Source organism: Stenella coeruleoalba, assembly GCF_951394435.1.
Source record: "Stenella coeruleoalba genome assembly, chromosome: X".
NCBI classification, from domain to species: domain Eukaryota; kingdom Metazoa; phylum Chordata; class Mammalia; order Artiodactyla; family Delphinidae; genus Stenella; species Stenella coeruleoalba.
This window is the reverse complement of record NC_137152.1, coordinates 81,720,222-81,742,908: the sequence shown is the minus strand read 5'-3', so window position 1 is coordinate 81,742,908 and position 22,687 is coordinate 81,720,222. Positions and strand designations below refer to the sequence as shown.

The 22,687-nt window shown below is 40.3% G+C and overlaps 1 protein-coding gene across 1 annotated transcript in view; it reads left to right on the top strand.

Annotated features, from left to right (window-relative positions):
- Nucleotides 1–22,626, top strand: part of NOX1 (NADPH oxidase 1) — a 33,432-nt gene extending 10,806 nt beyond the window's left edge. Inside the window, 7 exon segments of the mRNA XM_079910651.1 lie at nucleotides 7,806–7,898; nucleotides 8,622–8,789; nucleotides 8,793–8,857; nucleotides 9,073–9,235; nucleotides 17,143–17,289; nucleotides 17,485–17,609; nucleotides 22,294–22,626. Of these exon segments, the coding sequence (XP_079766777.1) occupies nucleotides 7,806–7,898; nucleotides 8,622–8,789; nucleotides 8,793–8,857; nucleotides 9,073–9,235; nucleotides 17,143–17,289; nucleotides 17,485–17,609; nucleotides 22,294–22,420 (888 nt within the window). The 3' untranslated portion in view covers nucleotides 22,421–22,626.
- Nucleotides 22,627–22,687: the final 61 nt, after the last annotated feature.

Sequence of the window (22,687 nt, the reverse complement as noted above, 5' to 3'; positions counted from 1 at the left end):
AACTCTTCTTCAGGTGTTTAGCAGAATTCACCTATGAAGCCATCTGGTCCTAGACTTTTGTTTGTTTGGAGGCTTTTTTTTTTACTACTGATTCAATTTCATTACTGGTAATCAGTCTGTTCATATTTTCTATTTCTTCCTGATTCAGTCCTGGGAGATTGTATGTTTCTAGGAATTTATCCATTTCTTCTAGATTGTCCATTTTATTAGCATATAATAATTTTTTGTAGTAATCTCTTATGATCTTTTATATTTCTGTGGTATCAGTTGTAACTTTTCTTCTTTCATTTCTGATTTCATTTACTTAGGCCCACTCTTTTTTTCTTGATGAGTGTGGTTAAAGGTTTATCAGTTTTGTTTATCTGTTCAAAGAACCAGCTCTCAGTTTCACTGATTTTTCTTCAGTCTCTATTTCATTTGTTTCCACTCTGATCTTTACTGGTGCTAAGCTCTTTTAGCTTTTGCATGACTGTAAAACTCTTTATCTCTTCTTCAAATCTGAATGATAGCCTTGTCAGGTAGAGTATTCTTGGTTGTAGGCTTTTTCTTTTCATCACTTTGAATATATAGTGCCACTTCCTTCTGGCCTGCAAAGTTTTTGCTGAAAAGTTAGCTGCTAGTCTTATGGAAGTTCCCTTGTACATAACTAGTTCCTTTTCTCTTGCTGCTTTTAAGATTCTCTCTTTATCTTTAATTTTTCCATGTTAATTATAATGTGTCTTGGTGTGGATGTCTTTGAGTTCATCTTGTTTGGGACTCTCTGTGCCTCCTGGACCTGGATGTCTGCTTCCTCCCCCAGGTTAGGGAAGTTTTCAGCTATTATTTCTTCAGATAAGTTCTCTGCCCCTTTCTCTCTCTCTACTTCTCTGAGACCCCTATATTGCAAATGTTAGCATGCTTGAAGTGGTCCCAGAAGTCTCTTAAGCTTTCCTCATTTTTTTATTCTTATAGGCTTTTTAATATACATACATATTCAGACATATGTATCTAGTTTTTTGTTGTTTTTAATAATGGAACAATTCTGTAGTACTTGTTTCATTCCTGATTTTCAAGAAAACCATATATCTTGAGCATCTTTTCAGGTCAATATAGACTTATATCATTTTTTTTCTCCTCATTTAAAAATTATTTTTTTTCTGTTTAGCTTCAGTGATTTCCATTACTCTGTCTTCCAGTGTGCTGATCTGTTCCTCTGTATCATCTAATCTACTGTTGATTCCTTCTGGTGTATTTTTTATTTCAGTTATTTTATTTTATTTCTTTGGTTCTACTTTATATTTTCTAACTCTTTGTTAAAACTTCTCAGCGTTCATTTTTTATTTTCCTGAGTGTGTTGAGCATCTTTGTGATCATTACCTTGAACTCTTTATCAGGTAGATTACTTATCTCCACTTTGCCTAGTTCTTCTGGGGTTTTGTCTTGTTCATTTGTCTGGAAGATATTCCTTTGTCTCCCCGTTTTGCTTAATTGTCTGTTTATTTCTATGTATTAGATAGGTCAGTTACATTTCCTGATCTTGGAGAAGTGGCCTTATGTAGGAGACATCCTATGGGGCCCAGTAGCACACTCCCCTCTGATCACCAGAGCTATATGCTGTATGGGTGCCGCCTATGTGAGCTGCATGGGCTCTTCTGTTGTGATGAGGCTGACTACTATGGGCATACTGGTAAGCATGACTGGCCTCTGGCCACATTGGCTGCCAGGCCCTGCCTCTTGTAGTGACTGCCAACTTGCTGGGTGGCTGGGTCCCTATGTGGCTGCCTTCATAGTCTGGGGGTCCTAGGGCTGGTGCCAGCTTGCTGTTGGGTGGGACCATGTCCCAGTGTGACTGTCTTTGCAGCTGGGGGAGCTCCAATGCCAGCTCTCTGGTGGGTGGGTAAGCTCCCAGCACTAATAGGCTAGAGGGAGGACTCCAAAATGGCACCTGCCAACACCAGTGTTCTAGTGGTAGAACGAGCTCCCCCAAATGGTTGCCACCAGTATCTATATCCCAGAGGTTGGGCTCCAATGACCTCCTGCCTCTCCAGGAGGCTCTCCAAGATCAGCAGGTGGTCTGACCCGGGCTCCTTTCAAACGACTGTTTCTGCCCTGGGTCCTAGAGCATGTGAGATTTTGTATATACCCTTTAAGAGTGGAGACTCTATTTCTCACAGCCCTCTGGGCCTCCCAAAAGTAAGCCCCAGTGGCTTTCAAAGTCAAAATTTCAGGGGCTTGTGCAAAACCCCAGGCTGGGGAGCCCAATGTGGGCCTCAGACCCCTCCCTCCTTCAGGAGAACCTCTGCAATTGTAATCATCCTCCCGTTTGTGGGTCACCCACCTGGGGGTATGGGTCTTGACTATAACACAACTCCACCCCTCCTAGCCATCTCGTTTTGGTTATTTCTTTATATTTTTAGCTGTGGAAAATCTTTTCTGCTGGTCTTTAGGTCATTCTCATAGATAGTTGCTCTGTAAATATTTGTAATGTTTGTGTGCATGTGGGAGGAGGCAAGCTCAGGGTTTTCCTACTTCACCATCTTGGCCACAGCCCGCTGCCTTGTGATTTCATAAAATACCAACAAGAAGCGTCTGAAGGAAGGTTTGCTCCTCAACTCCTGGATGGGGAACCTGAGGCTCGGGGAGCTTAGTGCCCTATTTTGTCATATGTCATTGGCAGAGGCCACACGGGAAGCCCCCTCAATTTATTTTTTAAACCATTCTTGAAGTTGACTTTCTTTGGTATTGTAAGAACATGCCTGGAATTTATTGTTAGATAGTGGATGATCAATAAACTGGATTCCAGGGAACTTAAGGTGTGACTCAAGATAAGTACCATGGATATTACGCTTTACCTTTGCTTGTTCATAAAATATGTTAGATTGAGGAAGAAATGGAAGGGAAAGGTTGATTTGTGGTGTCTTAAAGTGCTCTGAGGATGATTAAAGTCTTTAAATCATATGCAGAATTAAGAGCAATAGCTCTGTCCTCATGTAGAAAGAGAAAAATGTTTTTTGAAAATCCCCTGTGACTTCCTTGGTGGTGCAATGGTTAAGAATCCACCTGCCAATGCAGGGGACATGGGTTCAAGCCTTGGTCCGGGAAGACCCCACATGCCGCAGAGCAATTAAGCCCATGCACCACAACTACTGAGCCCACGTGCCACAACTAGTGATGCCTGCGTGCCTAGAGCCTGTGTTCTGCAACAAGAAAAGCTACCACAATGAAAAGCCCGTGCACCACAACTAAGAGTAGCCCCCACTTGCTGCAACTAGAGAAAGCCCACGCACAGCAATGAAGACCCAACACAGCCAAAAATTAATTTTTAAAAAAAGAAAGAAAGAAAGAAAATCCCCTAAAGTTGACATTTCAAATCAGTTGGGAAAAAAGATACATTATTCAATACTTTTCTTTACAATAATAGGATAGACATCTAGGAAAAAAAGCTGTCTCTTTATTCCACACTTTACAGTAAAATATGGTCAAGGATGCATGGATCAAGGATTTAAATGTTGAAAAAAATGAAAGAAATCATAAAAGCACCCTAAGACCACATGGGATTTTTTTCTAATACTGGAGTGTTAGTAAAAATATTCTAAATAATATTTTTAAAAAGCTCGAAGCCAGAAAAGGAAAGAAAATACATATTTTTATTCAAATTTATTTATTCTCTCCCTCCCTCTCTCCATCTATCCATCCATATATATATTTTTTTATGGCAAAAAAATCCATCATAAATAAAGACAGGTAACAAATTACTGAGTAGGAAAAGTATTTACAGTTCACAGACCATGAATTAATTTCCTAATATACAAATATAGAAATCAATAAGAAAAAGCCTAACAACCTGATTAAAAAAAAAGATGTAGAAGATATGAACAGAGTAATCACAGTAATAAACCTAACAGATTAGCAAAGATCAAAGAGTTTGCTCATGTGCTGTGTTGGTAATGCTCTCAAGCATTGCTGGTGAGCATCTAAAATATGCTTGCAAATGTGTTAAATTACATGTATTAGGTTATTCATTGTAGCATTGCTTGGTAGAACAAAAGATTGGAAATAAGTGCCCATCAATATGGGACTAGTTAAATTACGGGACTTTCCTACAATGGCATACTCTGTAACCATTGAAAATAAAAAGGTAGCTTTCTAGATATGAATATGGACCAGTCTCTAAGATGTTAAATGAAAAAAAGTCAGGGCAGTATGTATGCTCTGCTACCATTTATACTTAATGTAATATTATCATTTAAATGCATATTCTCCAAAAGGATTCACAAAATAATAATACTGACTGCCTTGGGGAGCTGGGGGGAGCAGTGGAAGGGAGATTTACTTTTTATTGTATACCCTTTTGTACTTTTGAATTTTGTGACATGTACGTGTATTACCTATTTTAAAAATAATTTTAAAAGGACATACCTGATATATGTTAATAGCACATTTCATTTCTAAAGTCAGTGGAACTTGTAGGCTATGACCAGACACCTTTTATATTATTTGACCAGTAAGAGGTCCTTAAAGACAAGAAGTTATAACGCTTGACTAGTCCCTTACTAGCTAAGGCAGTTAATCCCCTGTCTTACCTTGCACATCAGCTTCTATCCCTTTCCTATCTATTACCTGAGATAAAGGTATAGTTGGCCTATTTGGAGGTATACTGAGAACTCATGGGTTGCTTTGAATCGTCATGTAATACCACAAGGGAGAGAATACCGGTTTTGCCATCTGTTTGAATGTATTGGTTTGTTTCTTCCATAAACACAACAAAAATACTCTCTCCACATTCTCCCCATTTAAAAATTATAAAAATAATACATGCTGGGGCTTCCCTGCTGGCGCAGTGGTTGAGAGTCTGCCTGCCGATGCAGGGGCCACGGGTTCGTGCCCTGGTCCGGGAGGATCCCATGTGCCGTGGAGCGGCTGGGCCCGTGAGCCATGGCTGCTGAGCCTGTGCGTCCGGAGCCTGTGCTCCGCAACGGGAGAGGCCACGGCAGTGAGAGGCCCGCGTACCGCAAAAAAAAAAAAAAAAAAAAAAAAAAAAGATAATAATAATAATAATACATGCTTATTGTAGAAAGTTTGGAAAACACAGAAAAATATTTAGAAGAGGGCTTCCCTGGTGGCGCAGTGGTTGAGAGTCTGCCTGCGGATGCAGGGGACACCGGTTCGTGCCCCAGTCTGGGAAGATCCCATATGCCTCGGAGCAGCTGGGCCCGTGAGCCATGGCCGCTGAGCCTGTGCTCCGCAAAAAAAAAAAAAAAAAAAATATTTAGAAGAAAATTAAAATTTCACAGAATTTTATCACCTAGAAGTAATAACTTTTTTCCTTTAGTCTATATCATGGATCTTTTCCTATATTGTCAAGTATTCTACTGAAACTTTTTTTTTTTTGCTGCACCACACAGCATGAGGGATCTTCAATCCCGACCAGTGACTGAACCCATGCCCCCTGCATTGGGAGTGTGGAGTCCTAACCACTGGACCACCATGGAAGTCCCTGAAGAATTTGTTTTAAAAATGCCATATGTTATACCATTTTTGTCATTTTTTCCTACATGATCATTTTTAATGACCATGAGGGTATTATGCTAAATGAAATAAGTCAGACAGAAAAAAACAAATACTGTATGATCTCACTTATATATGGACTCTAAAAAAAAAAAAGCTCATAGATACAGAGAACAGATTGGTGGTTACCAGAAGCAGGGGTTGGGGTATAGGCGAAATGGGTGAAGGTAGTGAAAAGGTACAAACTTCCAGTTATAAAATGTCCTGAGGATCTAATGTACAGCATGGTGACTATAATTAATAATACTCTACTGCATATTTGAAAGGTGCCAAGAAAGTAGATCTTAAAATTTCTCATCACAAGAAAAAAAAATTTTTTGTAGCCATGCATGGTGAGAAAGGTTAACTAGAATTATTGTGGTGATCATTTTGCAATATATAAAAATATTGAATCATTATGTTGTGCACATGAAACTAATATGTTATATGTCAATTATATCTCAATACAAAAAATAAATAAAAATTAAGAAAAGACAGTTTGGTATTCGCCAAAAAAAAGTCTGTATGATATGCCACTTTTTTCTTTTTTAATAAATTTATTTATTTATTCATGGCTGCATTGGGTCTTTGTTGCTGCACGCGGGCTTTCTCTAGTGGCGGCGAGCAGCAGCTACTTTTCGTTGCGGTGCGTGGGCTTCTCACTGCTGTGGCTTCTCTTGCTGCAGAGCACGGGCTCTAGGCACGTGGGCTTCAGTAGTTGTGGCACAAGGGGTCAGTAGTTGTGGCTCGCGGGCTCTAGAGCGCAGGCTAAGTAGTTGTGGCGCACGGGCTTAATTGTTCCACGGCATGTGGGATCGTCCCAGACCAGGGTTCGAACCCGTGACCCCTGCATTGGTAGGTGGATTCTTAGCCACTGTGCCACCAGAGGAGTCCGATATGCCATTTTTGTCATTTTTTCTTAGTAAATAAGGGGTCATGACTATACTCATATACTTTGTGCACACCTTAATTATTATTTTATGCTCCATTTCCTAGAAGTAAAATTCCTGTGTCAAAGAGAAGGAATGCTTTCAAGGCTGTTGAGATGTTTTGCCAAATTGCTCTCTGGGAAGATGCTACTTATTTGTACTTCCCCCAGGTGCACATGTGAATGTGTCTATTTCCCTGCATCCCACTTAATGGTGGGAATTATTGTTTGAAACTGCTTTCCAATTTGAGATGCTAAAATACTATTTTGTTTTAATATTCATTTTCTCTGATTACTTTCAAAGCTAACATTTTTTTCCCACATTGGTGATTAGCCACTTTTTTTTTTAATTTACTTTTGGCCACACCCCACAGCATGCGGAACTTCCCCGACCAGGGATCAAACCCGTGCCCCCTGCACTGGAAGCATGGAGTCCAAACCACTGGACCACCAGGGAAGTCCTAGTCACTTCTTAAATATATTTTTTTCATGTCTTCTGAGTTCAGCTGGGGATTTTTTCCAAATAAGAAGTAGCATCAAATTGTATTATACCCACTCTTCGATTTACTGTCCCTGTCTCTGCCCCTTTCCTCCCCAGAGATACCCAAGAAAGTATCTTGCCTGAAACAGCATAAGAAACCTCATTCTACACAGTTCCAATGTATTGTGATTGAGCAGTTGGGCAAAAAAGAACATGACTTAGCACTGCTAGGAAATACATTTTTAGTAGCTCCTGTGCATATAGAAGCAAACTGCTGCCTTTGAGAAGATCTCAGGGATAGAGAGACTGCTTTTTAAAAAAGTAGACAAGATAAAAAGTGTTTTACTATGTTAGATGTTTTGAGCACCTGAAAAAAGAGGTGATGGATAAATACCAAGTTTTATGTATTACTGTTACCAGTAGTGTCAGCCACACACTTTCCCTTTTTGTTTTGTTTTGTTTTGAATCATCTGCTGCTGTTTCACATCTACCTTCTCTGTTGGTTTTTCAGATTGGACAAGTTGTCCTGGAAGATAGTCTTAGATTCTTAAAATTAAACTTTAAATATTATTTAAGAATATATATAATTACCATGTATTTTATTTCTGTGCTTTTCTCTTGCTTCCTGGTGAGACCTGTAAAATTTCAGGAAATGATCTGCTTTATGAGTAACAGATTAGCAAACAAAGCCATTGTGGATTACTCCTTTCCATTTCCGTCTTCAAACTTTGGTGAAATTAGCAGCTTAATAATGATACATGTCAGAGAACTCAGTAAATATTTATTGAATGAAGGAATGAACTGCTACACAAACAAATCCTAGAGAAGAGATTAATGTGTAACCTCACTTTTTATTGTCTCTGTGTGCAGTCTTGGAAGTGGATCCTTACACCAGTCATTATTTACATCTTTGAAAGGATCCTCCGATTTTATCGCTCCCAGCAGAAGGTTGTGATTACCAAGGTAAAGAATATGCACTTTCTTCTTGCTCTGCTAAGAGTTGTGTTCTTCCTGATTATAGAAATAAATTGCCACATTGTCACCTTGACAGGAATAAAAAAGAATTTGAGGGCAATATATTTGAGTTCCTCCAGAGCTGGACAGAGCTGGAAAGAGAGGTTTGGCAGAAATCATCAGCTTGGGTCTATGTCAGAAGCTGCAAACAGGCAGTCTGCGCCATATCTAGCCCACAGACATATTTTGTTTGGCACACACCCTGATTGTTTAGAAAGTCAAATTGGTTGCTAACATTTAGAAATCTGGATGGAGGCTTTCACATTGAAAAAGTGGCATTTCTTGTTGCTTTTCCAACCTACCCAGTTACAGCAGAGGGAATTATATTCAATATCTTGCAATAACCTATAATGGAATATAATCTGAAAATAATAACTGAATCACTATGCTGTACACCTGAAACTAACATAATATTGTAAATCAACCATGCTTCAGTTGTTTAAAGTGGCATTTCTGGTTTCTCTTGAAGAATCAGGCAACCTGACAATGCTGAGTCTTGGCTCCGTAGTATGACCATTGTCTGGACTTGGTAACCGCTGCCCCTTTAGAAAAGACTTGTGTTCGCAATTTACGGCCATCACCAGCTCTCCAGCTTTACTTATTTACCTTATCTGCCTGCTCCTGTCGCCATTTGAATTTGCCTCCTTTGGCCTCTGTGCTTTATTCATAGGATGGGTCATGTACCCATCCAAAGTTTTGGAATTGCAGATGCACAAAAATGGCTTCAGCATGGAAGTGGGACAGTATATTTTTGTTAATTGCCCCTCAGTCTCTTACCTGGAGTGGCATCCCTTTACCCTGACCTCTGCTCCAGAGGAGGACTTATTTTCCATTCATATCTGAGCAGTGGGGGACTGGACAGAAAATCTCATAAGGGCTTTTGAACAACAGAATTCACCAGTTCCCAGGTAGGTCCTTAAGAGCAGCAGAGACCCAGACCAGAAAGCAGACAAGCAGAAAAGAGAAAGCAATTCCGCATTGAAACTTAAGTCTGGTACAATGGAGTATGATTAAAATAAACAGGTAGCAATCAGCTGTGGAACAGCTCTGCCTCTGGGAGGATTTTTGAGGCTGTGGGTGGAGGTGAGACTTCACTTGCCCTTTGTTTTTTGCCTTCTGCCAGGATCAAGGTGGATGGTCCCTTTGGCACTGTCAGTGAGGATGTCTTCCAGTATGAAGTGGCTGTGTTGGTCGGAGCAGGAATTGGGGTCACCCCCTTTGCTTCCATCTTGAAATCCATCTGGTACAAATTCCGGAATGCAAATCACAACCTCAAAACACAAACGGTATGCTCCCGAATACCACTTTTCATCTGGTCTGGGCCTGATAGGCCCATTGCTTTCATGGGCTAAGCTCTTTACAACTGGTAAGAGAGTAACCCCTCCCTGGAGTTATGAGAGTGAGTGATCACTTCTCCCTGCCAAGGCATCCGCTTCTACAGACTTACCATAAGAACTGGGTCTTCATTTTTTTTTTTTTTTGAAATCACCACATTTTATTTCTTTCATGTGTCTCTTTAAAAAATTGGTAAGTACTTATATTGATCTCTCTTGTACTAGGCACTGTGCCAAGTCACTTACATATTTACTCCTTTAAACCTTCTGTCATCCCTGGGGGAAAGTTCTATTTTGCTTCCATTTCTTAGCTAAGACTCTAACCCCCAGGAAAGTAAAGCAACATTTGTAAGTTTTTGTGGATGGTCAGTGACGGGACCAGTACAGGAACATCCAAAGTCTGTGCTTGGAAACAGTGCCCCATGTTGACGCTCATATTACAGATGAAAGGAAAGGAACCATGCACTTACCATATAGATTAAATCTCACATTACAGGTTAAAGGAAAGGAACCATGCACTTACATTATAGATTAATACCCACATAACAGGTTAAAGGAAAAAGAAACATGTGCTTCTCTCAAAAGTTGTAAAGAAGGCATATCCATTTCTAAATTTATTTCCCAATTTCTTTTGCTTGTTTTCTGACCTTTGTAGTGCATTTTGCCATGAGGAAAATTTTAATTCTTATATAATTAAATGTATCCTTTTTTCTTTGTATCTTAGAAAGGTATTCCTCATGAATAATTTATTTCAAGTCTCCCAGGTTTCTGATACTTTTACACTTTCATTATTTTTTCACTTTTAACTAGTTGCTGTATCTAGAATTTAGTAATTCTATGATAGCCATATTTTCCCACTTTTGTTGAATAATTTTTGCTGCTGATCCAAAACGTGAATTTTATTTTAATCTCAATTCCCTTATGCTCTCGCATCTAATTTTAAGATGCTTCCTATCCCACTGGTTGTTTTGTCTATCTAAAACAAAATGCTACCTTAAAAATAATGTAATTATAATATAATAAATGTCATTAGTAAACATAATACAATATATAATAAATAGCATAATATAAAATAACAAAATATAATTTACCATATAACAAGGTCAAAGGAGAGCAAAAGTATACAATCACTTGAAATATCCCCCAAAAGATATTTTATAAAATTCAATATTCATTTGTAATTTAAAAGAAAGAGTAAAATAGGGATTGATGAATGCTTCCAAAATAAGAAGAAATTATATGTCTAAAAGAGAAAGAGGTAAGTGATAGACTTTAGTAACACTGGCAATAAATGCAGGACAAGATGAGGATGCCTGATATAATGTTAAAGAAAAAGTATTATGTAACATTGTGTTTGCAGCACTGATGAGTTCAGTGAAAAGAGAATCTCATAGAAAAGAGTATCTCGTTCTTCTTAATGTATGTACACTTGTCCATTGCATGAACATAACAGCTTATTTAACCAATATGTTACTGATCTGCATCTGGATTTCTAGGTTTTCATGGAATTTTATTATGCACGGTTGCTTCAAACACTAGGACTTCCTCTTATGTTTATATCTTTTGAAAGAAACAATATCTCCACCGATGATTTATCTGTGCTGGCTGCTAGCTGACTTTGGGTACTTCTCAGTTCTTCCCTTTACCTTCCTAGTCAATATGAAAAGGGAAGGCAAGAAGGTCTCCTGTTTAGAGACTGTAAAGGTAGGTCTTGGTGATAAAGTCTTGGTGGTAAAGGCTAAAAGTATTAACCCAGAACAAATGTTTTTCCAGCTGTAACTGTGTGTGATTCCCTTGGCTTGATTCCGTAGAGAATGTAAGACAAGACCGTAGAATCTGCCCTCAAAGTGCTTCCAGTAGGATGAGCTAAGTCAAGTATGGTGGCATATCTAATTCAAGACAAACTATAACGTCTCCTTTTCTCTCCTGGCAAAACTTGGTGGAGTGAATGTAGAAGTCACTGTATGCTTTAAATTAAAGCAACACAATAAATCCTGTATTGGAAGGTGCTTATTCTGGTCTCTTTGTGGAGACGAATTGGAAATTGTCTAGAAGAAGGAAAATTAGGTTAACCAAAGTTAAACTCATAAATAATTGAGCATTAATTAAATATCTGTGGTCTATGTTTCTCTTTGATCATAATTTCTCCCAATTTATAGACCTCTTTGATACCTGATTAATCCTTGTCAAAGATGCAGTTAACAATGATTATTACTGTGTATTAGGTTTTGCCTGGGCCCTGAAGAAACTATCCTAAATCACCAGCTATGATTGTCACTTGATTTCCTCACAGAGAACAATCAGAACTCCTTGTCTTAAGTGGCTTGGGATGTGAAACTAGTTAGTCTCTTAGATACTGTTAGAGGACCCTACAGAGCCCATTGGTGAAAGTTTGGAAAGCACTGGGCTTCTTAAGATTGATTCTTGTAGTGCTTCAGGAAAGATCACTGAACCAAAAGGATAACGGTGTTTCTGGTTCTGTTGTTAGTGTTCTCCATGGAAACATTGCTGAAACTTCTGGACTCAATTTCCTTCCCCATGTGTGAATGTCACTGAAAAGATCCAACTCCATTCTATCCCCATGTAACTTCAGAAACTAAGCAAAATGAAGACTCAAAATTCATTTCAACTAATGAAATGAATATAAAACGTAGAGTGGAACTGGGAAAATACCTGGTTTAAATTCTGGAAAGTACCAACTATACAATTCCGGATAAGTTGCTTCATCTTGCTTGGTATAATTTAATGCCCATCTCACAGGATGTTATGATGATTAATTTAATATCTTTGTATAACGTACAGTGTTATGTAATTTCTTCTTGTTTTTCTTGAGTAAATTCATATCCTTAAGCAACTCACTGTAAACAACAGTTACTTACTTGCTTAAATTACTCTTATCTTCTATTATCAGCTGAATTGTGTCCTGCTCAAGTTAATATGTGGAAGTCTTAACCCCCAATACCTGGTAATATGACTGTATTTGGAGATAAGGCCCTTAAGTAGGTAACTGAGGTCAAATGAGGTCAAATGGGTGGGCTCTAATCCACTATGACTGGTGTCCTTATAAAAAGAAAATATTAGGACACAGACATGCACAGAGAGAAGACCATGTGAAGACAAAAGGAAAACATGGCATCTACAAACCAAGAAGGGATACTTGAGAAGAAATCAATCCTGCTGACACCTTATCTCAGATTTCTAGCCTCTAGACCTGTGAGTGAGTAAATTTCTGTTGTTTAACCTCCTCAGTCTCTGGTACTTTGTCATGGCAGCTCTAGGAAACTAATACAACTTTTTATGGCCTCCTTGTCTCAAGTTGAAAGTTCAATATTTGGCATCATAGCTAGGAAACAAAAATATCATCTACATTCCTTGTCGTAGTCTTTCTTCCCCATTCTCATTGCTAGTAATTTCCATATTTGGGTCTCTTTTCTGTGCCTTGTAAACAGAGCGTTACGCTCATTTCTGGTCTTACTGCTAATATACAGTAAATGTGCAGATACCGAATAGATTTTGGAGAAGTGCAGCATATAGTTGGCACATGTGTGTATGTGTGTGTATTCATATAATTTATACTTTTTCTCTATTTTCTTCCTTTGGTGTGAGCTAAGATTCTCTGCTTTTGTGACGAGTACTCCTGAGTACTAATCCCTGAATTTAATTCACCAAAAATTGCCAAAAATAATAATAATATGGGGAAAGAGACAGTGATAGAGGGAGAAGAACAAACAATCAGGCAAGGGCAGTACTGTGAATTATTAGGGTCTTATTAATAAGATTATGTTAGTCTAGAGGAAATGACCGTAAATATCATCAGTGAGCCCAGTTGGTCTTTACTGACTGCTAGACACATCCCTGAGTTCTGTTCTTAGTCCCCAACTGTATGATTACTACTGTCTGGAAGTATCATTTGAACAACTAAAGTCACTTAATGGAAAAGGAATATGTCTTTAGAGAGTCAACAGTAATTTTTCTATCTGATTAAAAAGGAATGTTGACTGTCTGGCAACCTCAGTCATATTTGTAAGCAGGAAAGCATTGGCTATTAAAAGTGGATGATGTAAAGAGATGAGCAGAAACTTTGGCGATAGGTATACCTGGATTTAATTCTCACTTCTACCGCTTGGTAGCTGGATAGCCTTAGGCAAGTTTCATACCTCCCTGAAATTCACTTAATTCAGTCTGTAAAATGGCATAATAACTTATTATAGCATCCTTTTAGGAATTTTAAATCAGTTCTTGAAATAAAAGTACACAATATATAGACAAGTATGGATTCCTCAATAGGTGTTTGACCTTTCATTTCTCCAGTATCCCACCCGCATCAAATAAAGAAAAATACTTTTTAAAATTTACGAATATTTCATTGTTGTAAAGTTAAAGCCATAAAAATAAACAAATGGCCTACTATCATACCGTTAGAAGAAAAAAAAAAAAGGTGTTCATGAGAGTTCCATATTAGAATACAAGTTTTCCTTAGGCACCTGTTTATGTATGCTATTCTGCTCTTTACAATAAATAATTAAATTTAAAAGACTTAATTCCTCACTTTTAAGACCTTATTAGTTTACAAATTACATATTGACCTATGCTAAATTTTATACCGACCCATGCTAATGAATTCAGTACAGAAAACAAAAAACACTGCACTCAAGCAAACTATATATATATATATATATATATATAACTTATATGAGAATTGCTACTCCAGCTTTCTTTTGGTTTCCATTTGCATGAAATACCTTTTTCCATCCCCTTACTTTCAGTCTGTATGTGTCTCTAGGTCTGAAGTGGGTCTCTTGTAGACAGCAAATATATGGGTCTTGTTTTTGTATCCATTCAGCCAATCTGTGTCTTTTGGTGGGAGCATTTAGTCCATTTACATTTAAGGTAATTATCGATATGTGTGTTCCCATTCCCATTTTCTTAATTGTTTTGGGTTTGTTATTGTAGGTCTTTTCCTTCTTTTGTGTTTCTTGCCTAGAGAAGTTCCTTTAGCAGTTGTTGTAGAGCTGGTTTGGTGGTGCTGAACTCTCTCAGCTTTTGCTTGTCTGTAAAGGTTTTAATTTCTCCATCAAATCTGAATGAGATCCTTGCTGGGTAGAGTAATCTTGGTTGCAGGTTTTTCTCCTTCAACACTTTCAATATGTCCTGCCACTCCCTTCTGGCTTGCAGAGTTTCTGCTGAAAGATCAGCTGTTAACCTTATGGCGATTCCCTTGTGTGTTATTTGTTGTTTTTCCCTTGCTGCTTTTAATATGCTTTCTTTGTATTTAATTTTTGACAGTTTGATTAATATGTGTCTTGGCATATTTCTCCTTGGATTTATCCTGTATGGGACTCTCTGTGCTTCCTGGACTTGATTAACTATTTCCTTTCCCATATTAGGGAAGTTTTCAACTATAATCTCTTCAAATATTTTCTCAGTCCCTTTCTTCTTCTCTTCTTCTTCTGGAACCCCTATAATTCGAATGTTGGTGCGTTTAATGTTGTCCCAGAGGTCTCTGAGACTGTCCTCAGTTCTTTTCATTCTTTTTTCTTTATTCTGCTCTGCAGTAGTTATTTCCACTATTTTATCTTCCAGGTCACTTATCCGTGCTTCTGCCTCAGTTATTCTGCTATTGATCCCATCTAGAGTACTTTTTTTTTTTTTTAGAGTACTTTTAATTTCATTTATTGTGTTGTTCATCATTGCTTGTTTCATCTTTAGTTCTTCTAGGTCCTTGTTAACTGATTCTTGCATTTTGTCCATTCTATTGTCCATCCTATCTCCAAGATTTCGGATCAACCTTACTATCATTATTCTGAATTCTTTTTCCAGTAGACTGCCTATTTCCTCTTCATTTGTTAGGTCTGGTGGGTTTTTATCTTGCTCCTTCATCTGCTGTGTGTTTTTCTGTCTTTTCATTTTGCTTATCTTACTGTGTTTGTGGTCTCCTTTTTTGCAGGCTGAAGGTTCGTAGTTCCTGTTGTTTTTTGTGTCTGTCCCCAGTGGCTAAGGTTGGTTCAGTGGGTTGTGTCGGCTTCCTGGTGGAGGGTACTAGTGCCTGTGTTCTGGTGGATGAGGCTGGATCTTGTCTTTCTGGTGGGCAGGTCCACGTCTGGTGGTGTGTTTTGGGGTGTCTGTAGACTTATTATGATTTTGGGCAGCCTCTCTGCTAATGGGTGGGGTTGTGTTCCTGTCTTGCTAGTTGTTTGGCATAGGATGTCCAGCACTGTAGCTTGCTGGTCGTTGAGTGAAGCTGGGTGCTGGCGTTGAGATGGAGATCTCTCGGAGATTTTTGCTGTTTGATATTATGTGCAGCTGGGAGGCCTCTTGTGGACCAGTGTCCTGAAGTTGGCTCTCCCACCTCAGAGGCACAGCACTGACTCCTGGCTGCAGCACCAAGAGCCTTTCATCCACAGGGCTCCTTAATTTGGGATGATTCGTTGACTATTCAGGTATTCCACAGATGCAGGGTATATCAAGTTGATTGTGGAGCTTTAATCCGCTGCTTCTGAGGCTGCTGGGAGAGATTTCCCTTTCTCTTCTTTGTTCTCACAGCTCCCAGGGGCTCAGCTTTGGATTTGGCCCCGCCTGTGCGTGTAGGTCGCCGGAGGGCGTCTGTTCTTTGCTCAGACAGGACGAGGTTAAAGGAGCCGCTGATTCTGAGGCTCTGGCTCACTCAGGCCGGGGGGTAGGGAGGGTCACGGAGTGTGGGGCGGGCCTGCAGCGGCAGAGGCCGGCGTGACGTTGCAGCCTGAGGCGCGCCGTGCGTTCTCCCGGGGGAGTTGTCCCTGGATCCCGGGACCCTGGCAGTGGCGGGTTGCACAGGCTCCCCGGAAGGGCGTGTGGCTAGTGACCTGTGTTCGCACACAGGCCTCCTGGTGGCGGCAGCAGCGGCCTTAGCGTCTCATGTCTGTCTCTGGGCTCCGCACTTTTAGCTGCGGCTCGCGCCCGTCCCTGGAGCTCTCTCAAGCAGCGTTCTTAATCCCCTCTCCTCGTGCACCAGGAAACAAAGAGGGACGTAAAAGTCTCTTGCCTCTTGGGCAGGTCCAGACTTTTCCCCGGACTCTCTCCCGGCTAGCCGCGGTGCACTAACGCCCTGCAGGCTGTGTTCACGCCGCCAACCTCAGTCCTCTCCCGGCGCTCCGACAAAAGCCGGAGCCTCAGCTCCCAGTCCCGCCCGCCCCGGCGGGCGAGCAGACAAGCCTCTCGGCTGGTGAGTTCCGGTCGGCCCGATCCTCTGCGCTGGAATCTGTCCGCTTTGCCCTCCGCACCCCTGTTGCTGTGCTCTCCTCCGCGGCTCCCAAGCTCCCCCACTCCGCCTCCCGAAGTCTCCACCCGCGAAGGGGCTTCCTAGTGTGTGGACACTTTTCCTCCTTCACAGCTCTCTCCCGCTGGTGCAGGACCCGTCCCTATCCTTTTGTCTCTGTTTAGTTTTTTCTTTTGCCCTAACCAGGTACGTGGGGGGTTCCTTGCCTTTTGGGAGGTCTGAGGTCTTCTGCCAGCGTTCAGTAGGTGCTCCGTAGGAGTTGTTCCACGCGTAGATGTATTTCTGGTGTATCTGTGGGGAGGAAGGTGATCTCCGCGTCTTACTCTTCCGCCATCTTCCCGGAAGTCCTCTGGGTCTTCATTCTCAATTGGAGTTTAAAATCACTTTGAACTAAAGCTGACGTTGGAGTTCTCTTTCCATAAGGGAAGTTGTTAGGACTCTGGACATTAATGCCACCTGAAGTCTGCTGTATTGTAGAGGTGATTTTTTCAGGTCACTCTTAGACTGGATCAACAAATATAGTGTATACGTACATAATCATGTCACCATAGTGCACATTGTAAAGGGCACTTAATAAGGCTATATTCTCTTTTGCTGATTCCAGATCTATTTCTACTGGATCTACAGGGAGACAGGTGCGTTTGCTTGGTTCAATGACCTATTGGTTTCCCTGGAACAGGAGATGGAGGAATTAGGCAAAGTGGGTTTCCTAAACTACCGTCTTTTCCTCACCGGATGGGACTGCAACTTTGTGAGTTCAAACAACAGACTAATTCCCAAGATGCAAGATGAATGTCAGACGAAACATAATGCATGCTGATTAGAAATAATCATTTCCTATGATTTCCTACCTGTTCTCACCTTCGCACCCAAGTTTAAAAGTGGCTGAAGGAAGAGGCAGCTATCAGGACCTGCTTTTTCTAACTTCCTATTTCTCTGACTCCAGGCTGGTCATGCAGCATTAAGCTTTGACAAGGCCACTGATATCCTGACAGGTCTGAAACAGAAAACCTCCTTTGGGAGACCTATGTGGGACAATGAGTTTTCTACAATAGCTACCACCCACCCCAAGTAAGTGTATTCTCTTCTAGTTACAGAATTGATTTTGCAGAACTGATTCATTTTGCAGATTTAGGTTTAGGACAAGTATTAAAGCATGTTGAACACTCTTGGGAAAGATCTCTGGGGCCAAAACTATTTGCACCAATCTTAGATTCTTGCTTAAAAGTGAGGAAATTTCCTGTGGCGTTTCAGCGAAATAAGGGTCTTGATCTTGTAATTGACGAGAAGACATTTGTTGTCCCCACATGCATTCAAACAGTGAGGCAAAGAGACTGAGTTCTGGTTGTCTTACCAAACAAAATAGAGAACGGGAACAATTCAAATGCACTGTTTTGGGCCAAAGCAATTCTGAGGAAAAAGAACAAAGCTGGAGGCATAACCCTCCCAGACTTTAGATAATACTACAAAGCTGTGGTAATCAAAACAGCTTGGTACTGGCACAAAAGCAGATATATAGATCAGTGGAACAGAATAGAGAGCCCAGAAATAAACCCACACACTTACAGCCAATTAATCTTCAATAAAGTAGGCAAGAATATACAGTGGAGATAAGACAGTCTTTTCAGCAAGTGGTGTTGGGAAAGCTGGACAGCCTCATGTAAATCAATAAAGTTAGAACACTCCCTTACACTATACACAAAAATAAACTCAAAATGGCTTAAAGACTTAAATATAAGACATGACACCATAAAACTAGAAGGGAACCTAGGCAAAACATTCTCAGACATAAACTGTAGTAATATTTTCTTAGATCAGTCTCCCAAGGCAAAAGAAATAAAAGCAAAAATAAACAAATGGGACCTAATCAAACTTAAAAGCTTTTGCACAGTAAAGGAAACCATAAACAAAATGAAAAGACAACCTACAGACTGGGAGAAAATATTTTCAAGCAATGCAGCTGACAAGGGCTTACTTTTCAAAATATACAGACAGCTCATACCACTCAATATCAAAAAAGAAAAAACAACCCTATCAAAAAATGGGCAGAAGACCTAAACAGACATTTCTCCAGAGAAGACATACAGATGGCCACCAGGCACATGAAAAGATGCTCAACATCGCTAATTGTTAGAGAAATGCATATCAAAACTACAATGTGAAGTTTCACCTCACACCAGTCAGAATGGCCATCATCAAAAAGTCTACAAGTAGTACATGCTGGAGAGGGTGTGGAGTAAAGGGAACCCTCCTACAGTGTTGGTGGGAATGTAAATTGGTGCAGCCACTATGGAAAACAGTATGGAGGTTTCTTTAAAAAACTAAAAATAGGGCTTCCCTGGTGGCGCAGTTGTTGAGAGTCCGCCTGCCAATGCAGGGGATGTGGGTTCGTGCCCTGGTCCGGGAAGATCCCACATGCCGCGGAGCGGCTGGGCCCGTGAGCCATGGCCGCTGAGCCTGCGCTTCCGGAGCCTGTGCTCCGCAACGGGAGAGGCCACAACAGTGAGAGGCCTGCGTACCACAAAAAAAAAAAACCCTAAAAATAGAGTTACCATATGATCCAGCAATCCCACTCCTGGGCACATATCCAGAGGAAACTCTAATTCGAAAAGATACATGCACCCCAATGTTCATAGCAGCATTATTTACATGGAAGCAACCTAAATGTCCATTGACAGATGACTAGATAAAGAGGATGTGATACACACACACACACACACACACACAATGGAATACTACTCAGGGACTTCCCTGGTGGTCCAGTGGTTAAGAATCCACCTTCCAATGCAGGGGATGTGGGTTCAATCCCTGGTTGGGGAACTGGGATCCCACATGCCGTGGGGCAACTAAGCCCGCGTGCTGCAACTACTGAGCACACGGGCCACAACTAGAGAGAAGCCTGAGTACGGCAATGAGGAGCCCCCACGCGCCGCAGTGGAGGATCCCGCAAGCCGCAACGAAGATCCTGCATGCTGCAACCAAGACCTGACACAGCCAAAAAATAGATAATAAAATAAGTAAAAAATAATAAATTTCTTTAAAAAAAAAAAGGAATACTACTCAGATAATGCCATTTGCAGCAACATGGATGGACCTAGAGATTATCATACTAAGTGAAGTAAGTCAGACAAAGACAACTATTATATAATATCACTTATATGTGGAATCTAAAAAAGTGGTACAAATGAACTTATTTACAAAACAGAAACGGAGTCACAGACATAGAAAACAAACTTATGGTTACCAAAGGGGAAAGGGGAGGGGGAGGGATAAGTTGGGAGTATTGAATTAACAGATACACACCACTGTATATAAAACAGATAACAAGGATTGTAACATATACCACAGGGAAGTAATAACCTATAATGGAAAAGAATCTGAAGCTGTACACCTGAAACTAACACAATATTGTAAAAGTCAACTACAATTAAATTTTAAAAAATGCATTGTTTTGGGCCTTAATGACCTCTACTTAAAGTAACAAGGGTTTGGAGTGTATTAACTAGTTAACTGATGACCTGACCTCAGTTTTCTGAGGGGTTCTGAGACATGCTAGAGCATGAAAATCAGCCATAAAATAAGCTATTCCAATGGGAAGATTAAGCTGATCGTGTTAGATAAATCCTTGGAACAAGTTGGCAGGTGAAGATCAGTTCAATTCCACAAACATTATTGGTTACCTTCTATAGGGTACAGCACACACTATTCTAAAAGATTTGGAGGTTGAAAGAAAAATAGGATATGGTTCTTGCCTTCAAGGAGCACACATTTTAACAAGAGATGCATATAATCAACTCAAGCAGAATGATGCACTCCATGAAGCAGGTACATGGACACGGAGAAAAAGTCTATGTCCATATGGGGTGATCAGGAAAGGCTTCAGGAAGGCAGCGGAGAGAACACTTAGTGACTCAGATTCAGATGATCCTGGGTCCTACTGCTAGTTCTGACACTTTCTAGTTCTGGGACCTTGAGCTACAAAGCCCTCTGATCTTCAGATTCCTCATATGTAAAATGGGGGTTTATATTAGTAAGCGCCTGCTCTACTCACTTGCAGGATTGTCGTGAATAATAAGCAAGACAATATATTAAAAATGTTCTGTAAACTGTAAAACAGCATATAAACAAAAGAGATTATGTTAATTATTGTGTCGGGTTGATGATAGTTGAAGTTGTATTAAGGAATGCGTACATTATGTGGGAAGGGAGAAAGATGAGCCAGGGAAGAAGTAGGAGAATGTGTAGAAGCAGTATCACAGAAGCCAAGGGAGGAAGTACTAGAGGAGTATTGTCAACAGGGTTGGAGGAGTGGTAGGGTCCAGGAAATACATATTTAGTTTAAGGATGATCTAAGCATATTTATAGACAGATCAGGAGACAGTAGATAGGAATAAAATAAACATACAAAAGGGGAGACAGGACTAGGATGGCCATAATAAAAGGGCAATAACAAGAGTTGGCGAGGAAATGGGGAAACTGTAGGCAAGTTCCTCCCACGTTGCTTATGGGAATGTGAAACAGTGCAGCACTTTAGGAAAACTCTGGCATTTCCTCAAAATGTTAAACATAGAATCACCACATGACCCAGCAATTTCACTCCTAAGTACATACCCAAGAGAAATGAAAACATATGTCCACACAAAAACTTGTATGTGAATGTATGTAAAATAGCCAAAAAGTGGTAACAACCCAAGTGTCCACCAACAGATGAATGGATAAACAAAATGTGGTAGTGGTATATTCACACAAAGGAATATTATTCAGCTGTAAAAAGGAATGAAGTATATTACATGCTACAACATGAAGGAACCTTGAAAACAGTATGCTAAGTGCAAGAAACCAGACACAAAAGGCCACATATTGTATGATTCCATTTATATGAAATGTTCAGAATAGGCAAATCTAGAGACAGAAAGTATACTTGATTGTCTAGGGCAGGGAGTGGGGGCGGTTGGGAGGAAATGGGGAGTGACTGCTAATGTGTATGGGCTTTCTTTTTGGGAAGATGGAAATGTTCTCGGATTAGATAGTGGTGATGGTTGCACAACTTTGCGGTTATACTAAAAAGCACTACCTGCACACTCTAAAAGGGTGAATGTTAAGTCATGTGAATTATGTCTCAAGTGAAAAAGAGGGGAGAGGAAGGTATGAGGGAAGGAAGGACAGGGTGAGACCCAGAGCCTAGTTAGAAAGATTATCCTTGGCAATAAGAACCACCACCTCTTCAGTGTGAGAAAACACTGGATGGATTTAATGGCAGCTAACATATGCACTTGCTATATGCCAGGCATTTTTCTAATTGCTTTACATATGTTATTTTTGTTTAAACCTTCAAACAACCCTGTGAGGTGGATACTATCCCATTTTACAGGGGGGAATATTGAAACACAGAGAGGTTAAGAAACTTGCCTAAAGTCACACAGCTGGGACAAATGTCAGAACAGGGATTGGAACCTAGACAGCCTGGCTTCAGAGTCTAGTACTTCATCAGTGCACTGCACTCCATCTCCTGTCTGTGCTCAATAGAGTAGGCAAGGCTGAGTGCTGAGAGGGTTAAGAGTTGGGAGCATATTTGGGGCTTGCAAGCGGAAAAGGTGAGAAGACGAACATGAAGAACATGAAAAAATCAATAACTGAATTTTTATGTAAGGTTGTTGGGAGTAGTAGAGGCCTAGCAGAGGCAGAAACCATTCCCTCAAACATTGTCAGCAGCCTTTGCTGCATTCTAACTCTGGCTACCATTCTATTCTTGCAGGTCGGCGGTGGGAGTCTTCCTATGTGGTCCTCAGACTTTGGCAAAGAGCCTGTGCAAATGCTGTCATCAGTACTCCAGCCTGGATCCTAGGAAGGTTCAATTCTACTTCAACAATGAAAATTTCTGAATTATAAGAATAAGGATGGCAATCTGCATTTAGCCTCTGTATCTTCAACAATTTACTTGGTCTGGTCAGGTTTGGGCAACCACTTAAGGACAATAACATGTTTCTTTCAAGCCTTGACTCCCTGGTATTCTTTTTTGATTGGACTCAACTTCGTCATCACTGAGCTTCATGGACCTAAGAACTTCAGAAGTCACAATAATTGCAAAGCCCATGGATCCTTTCTCGGGAAAACAACTGTAAATCCTTCTGGAATGCCATGATTGAAAC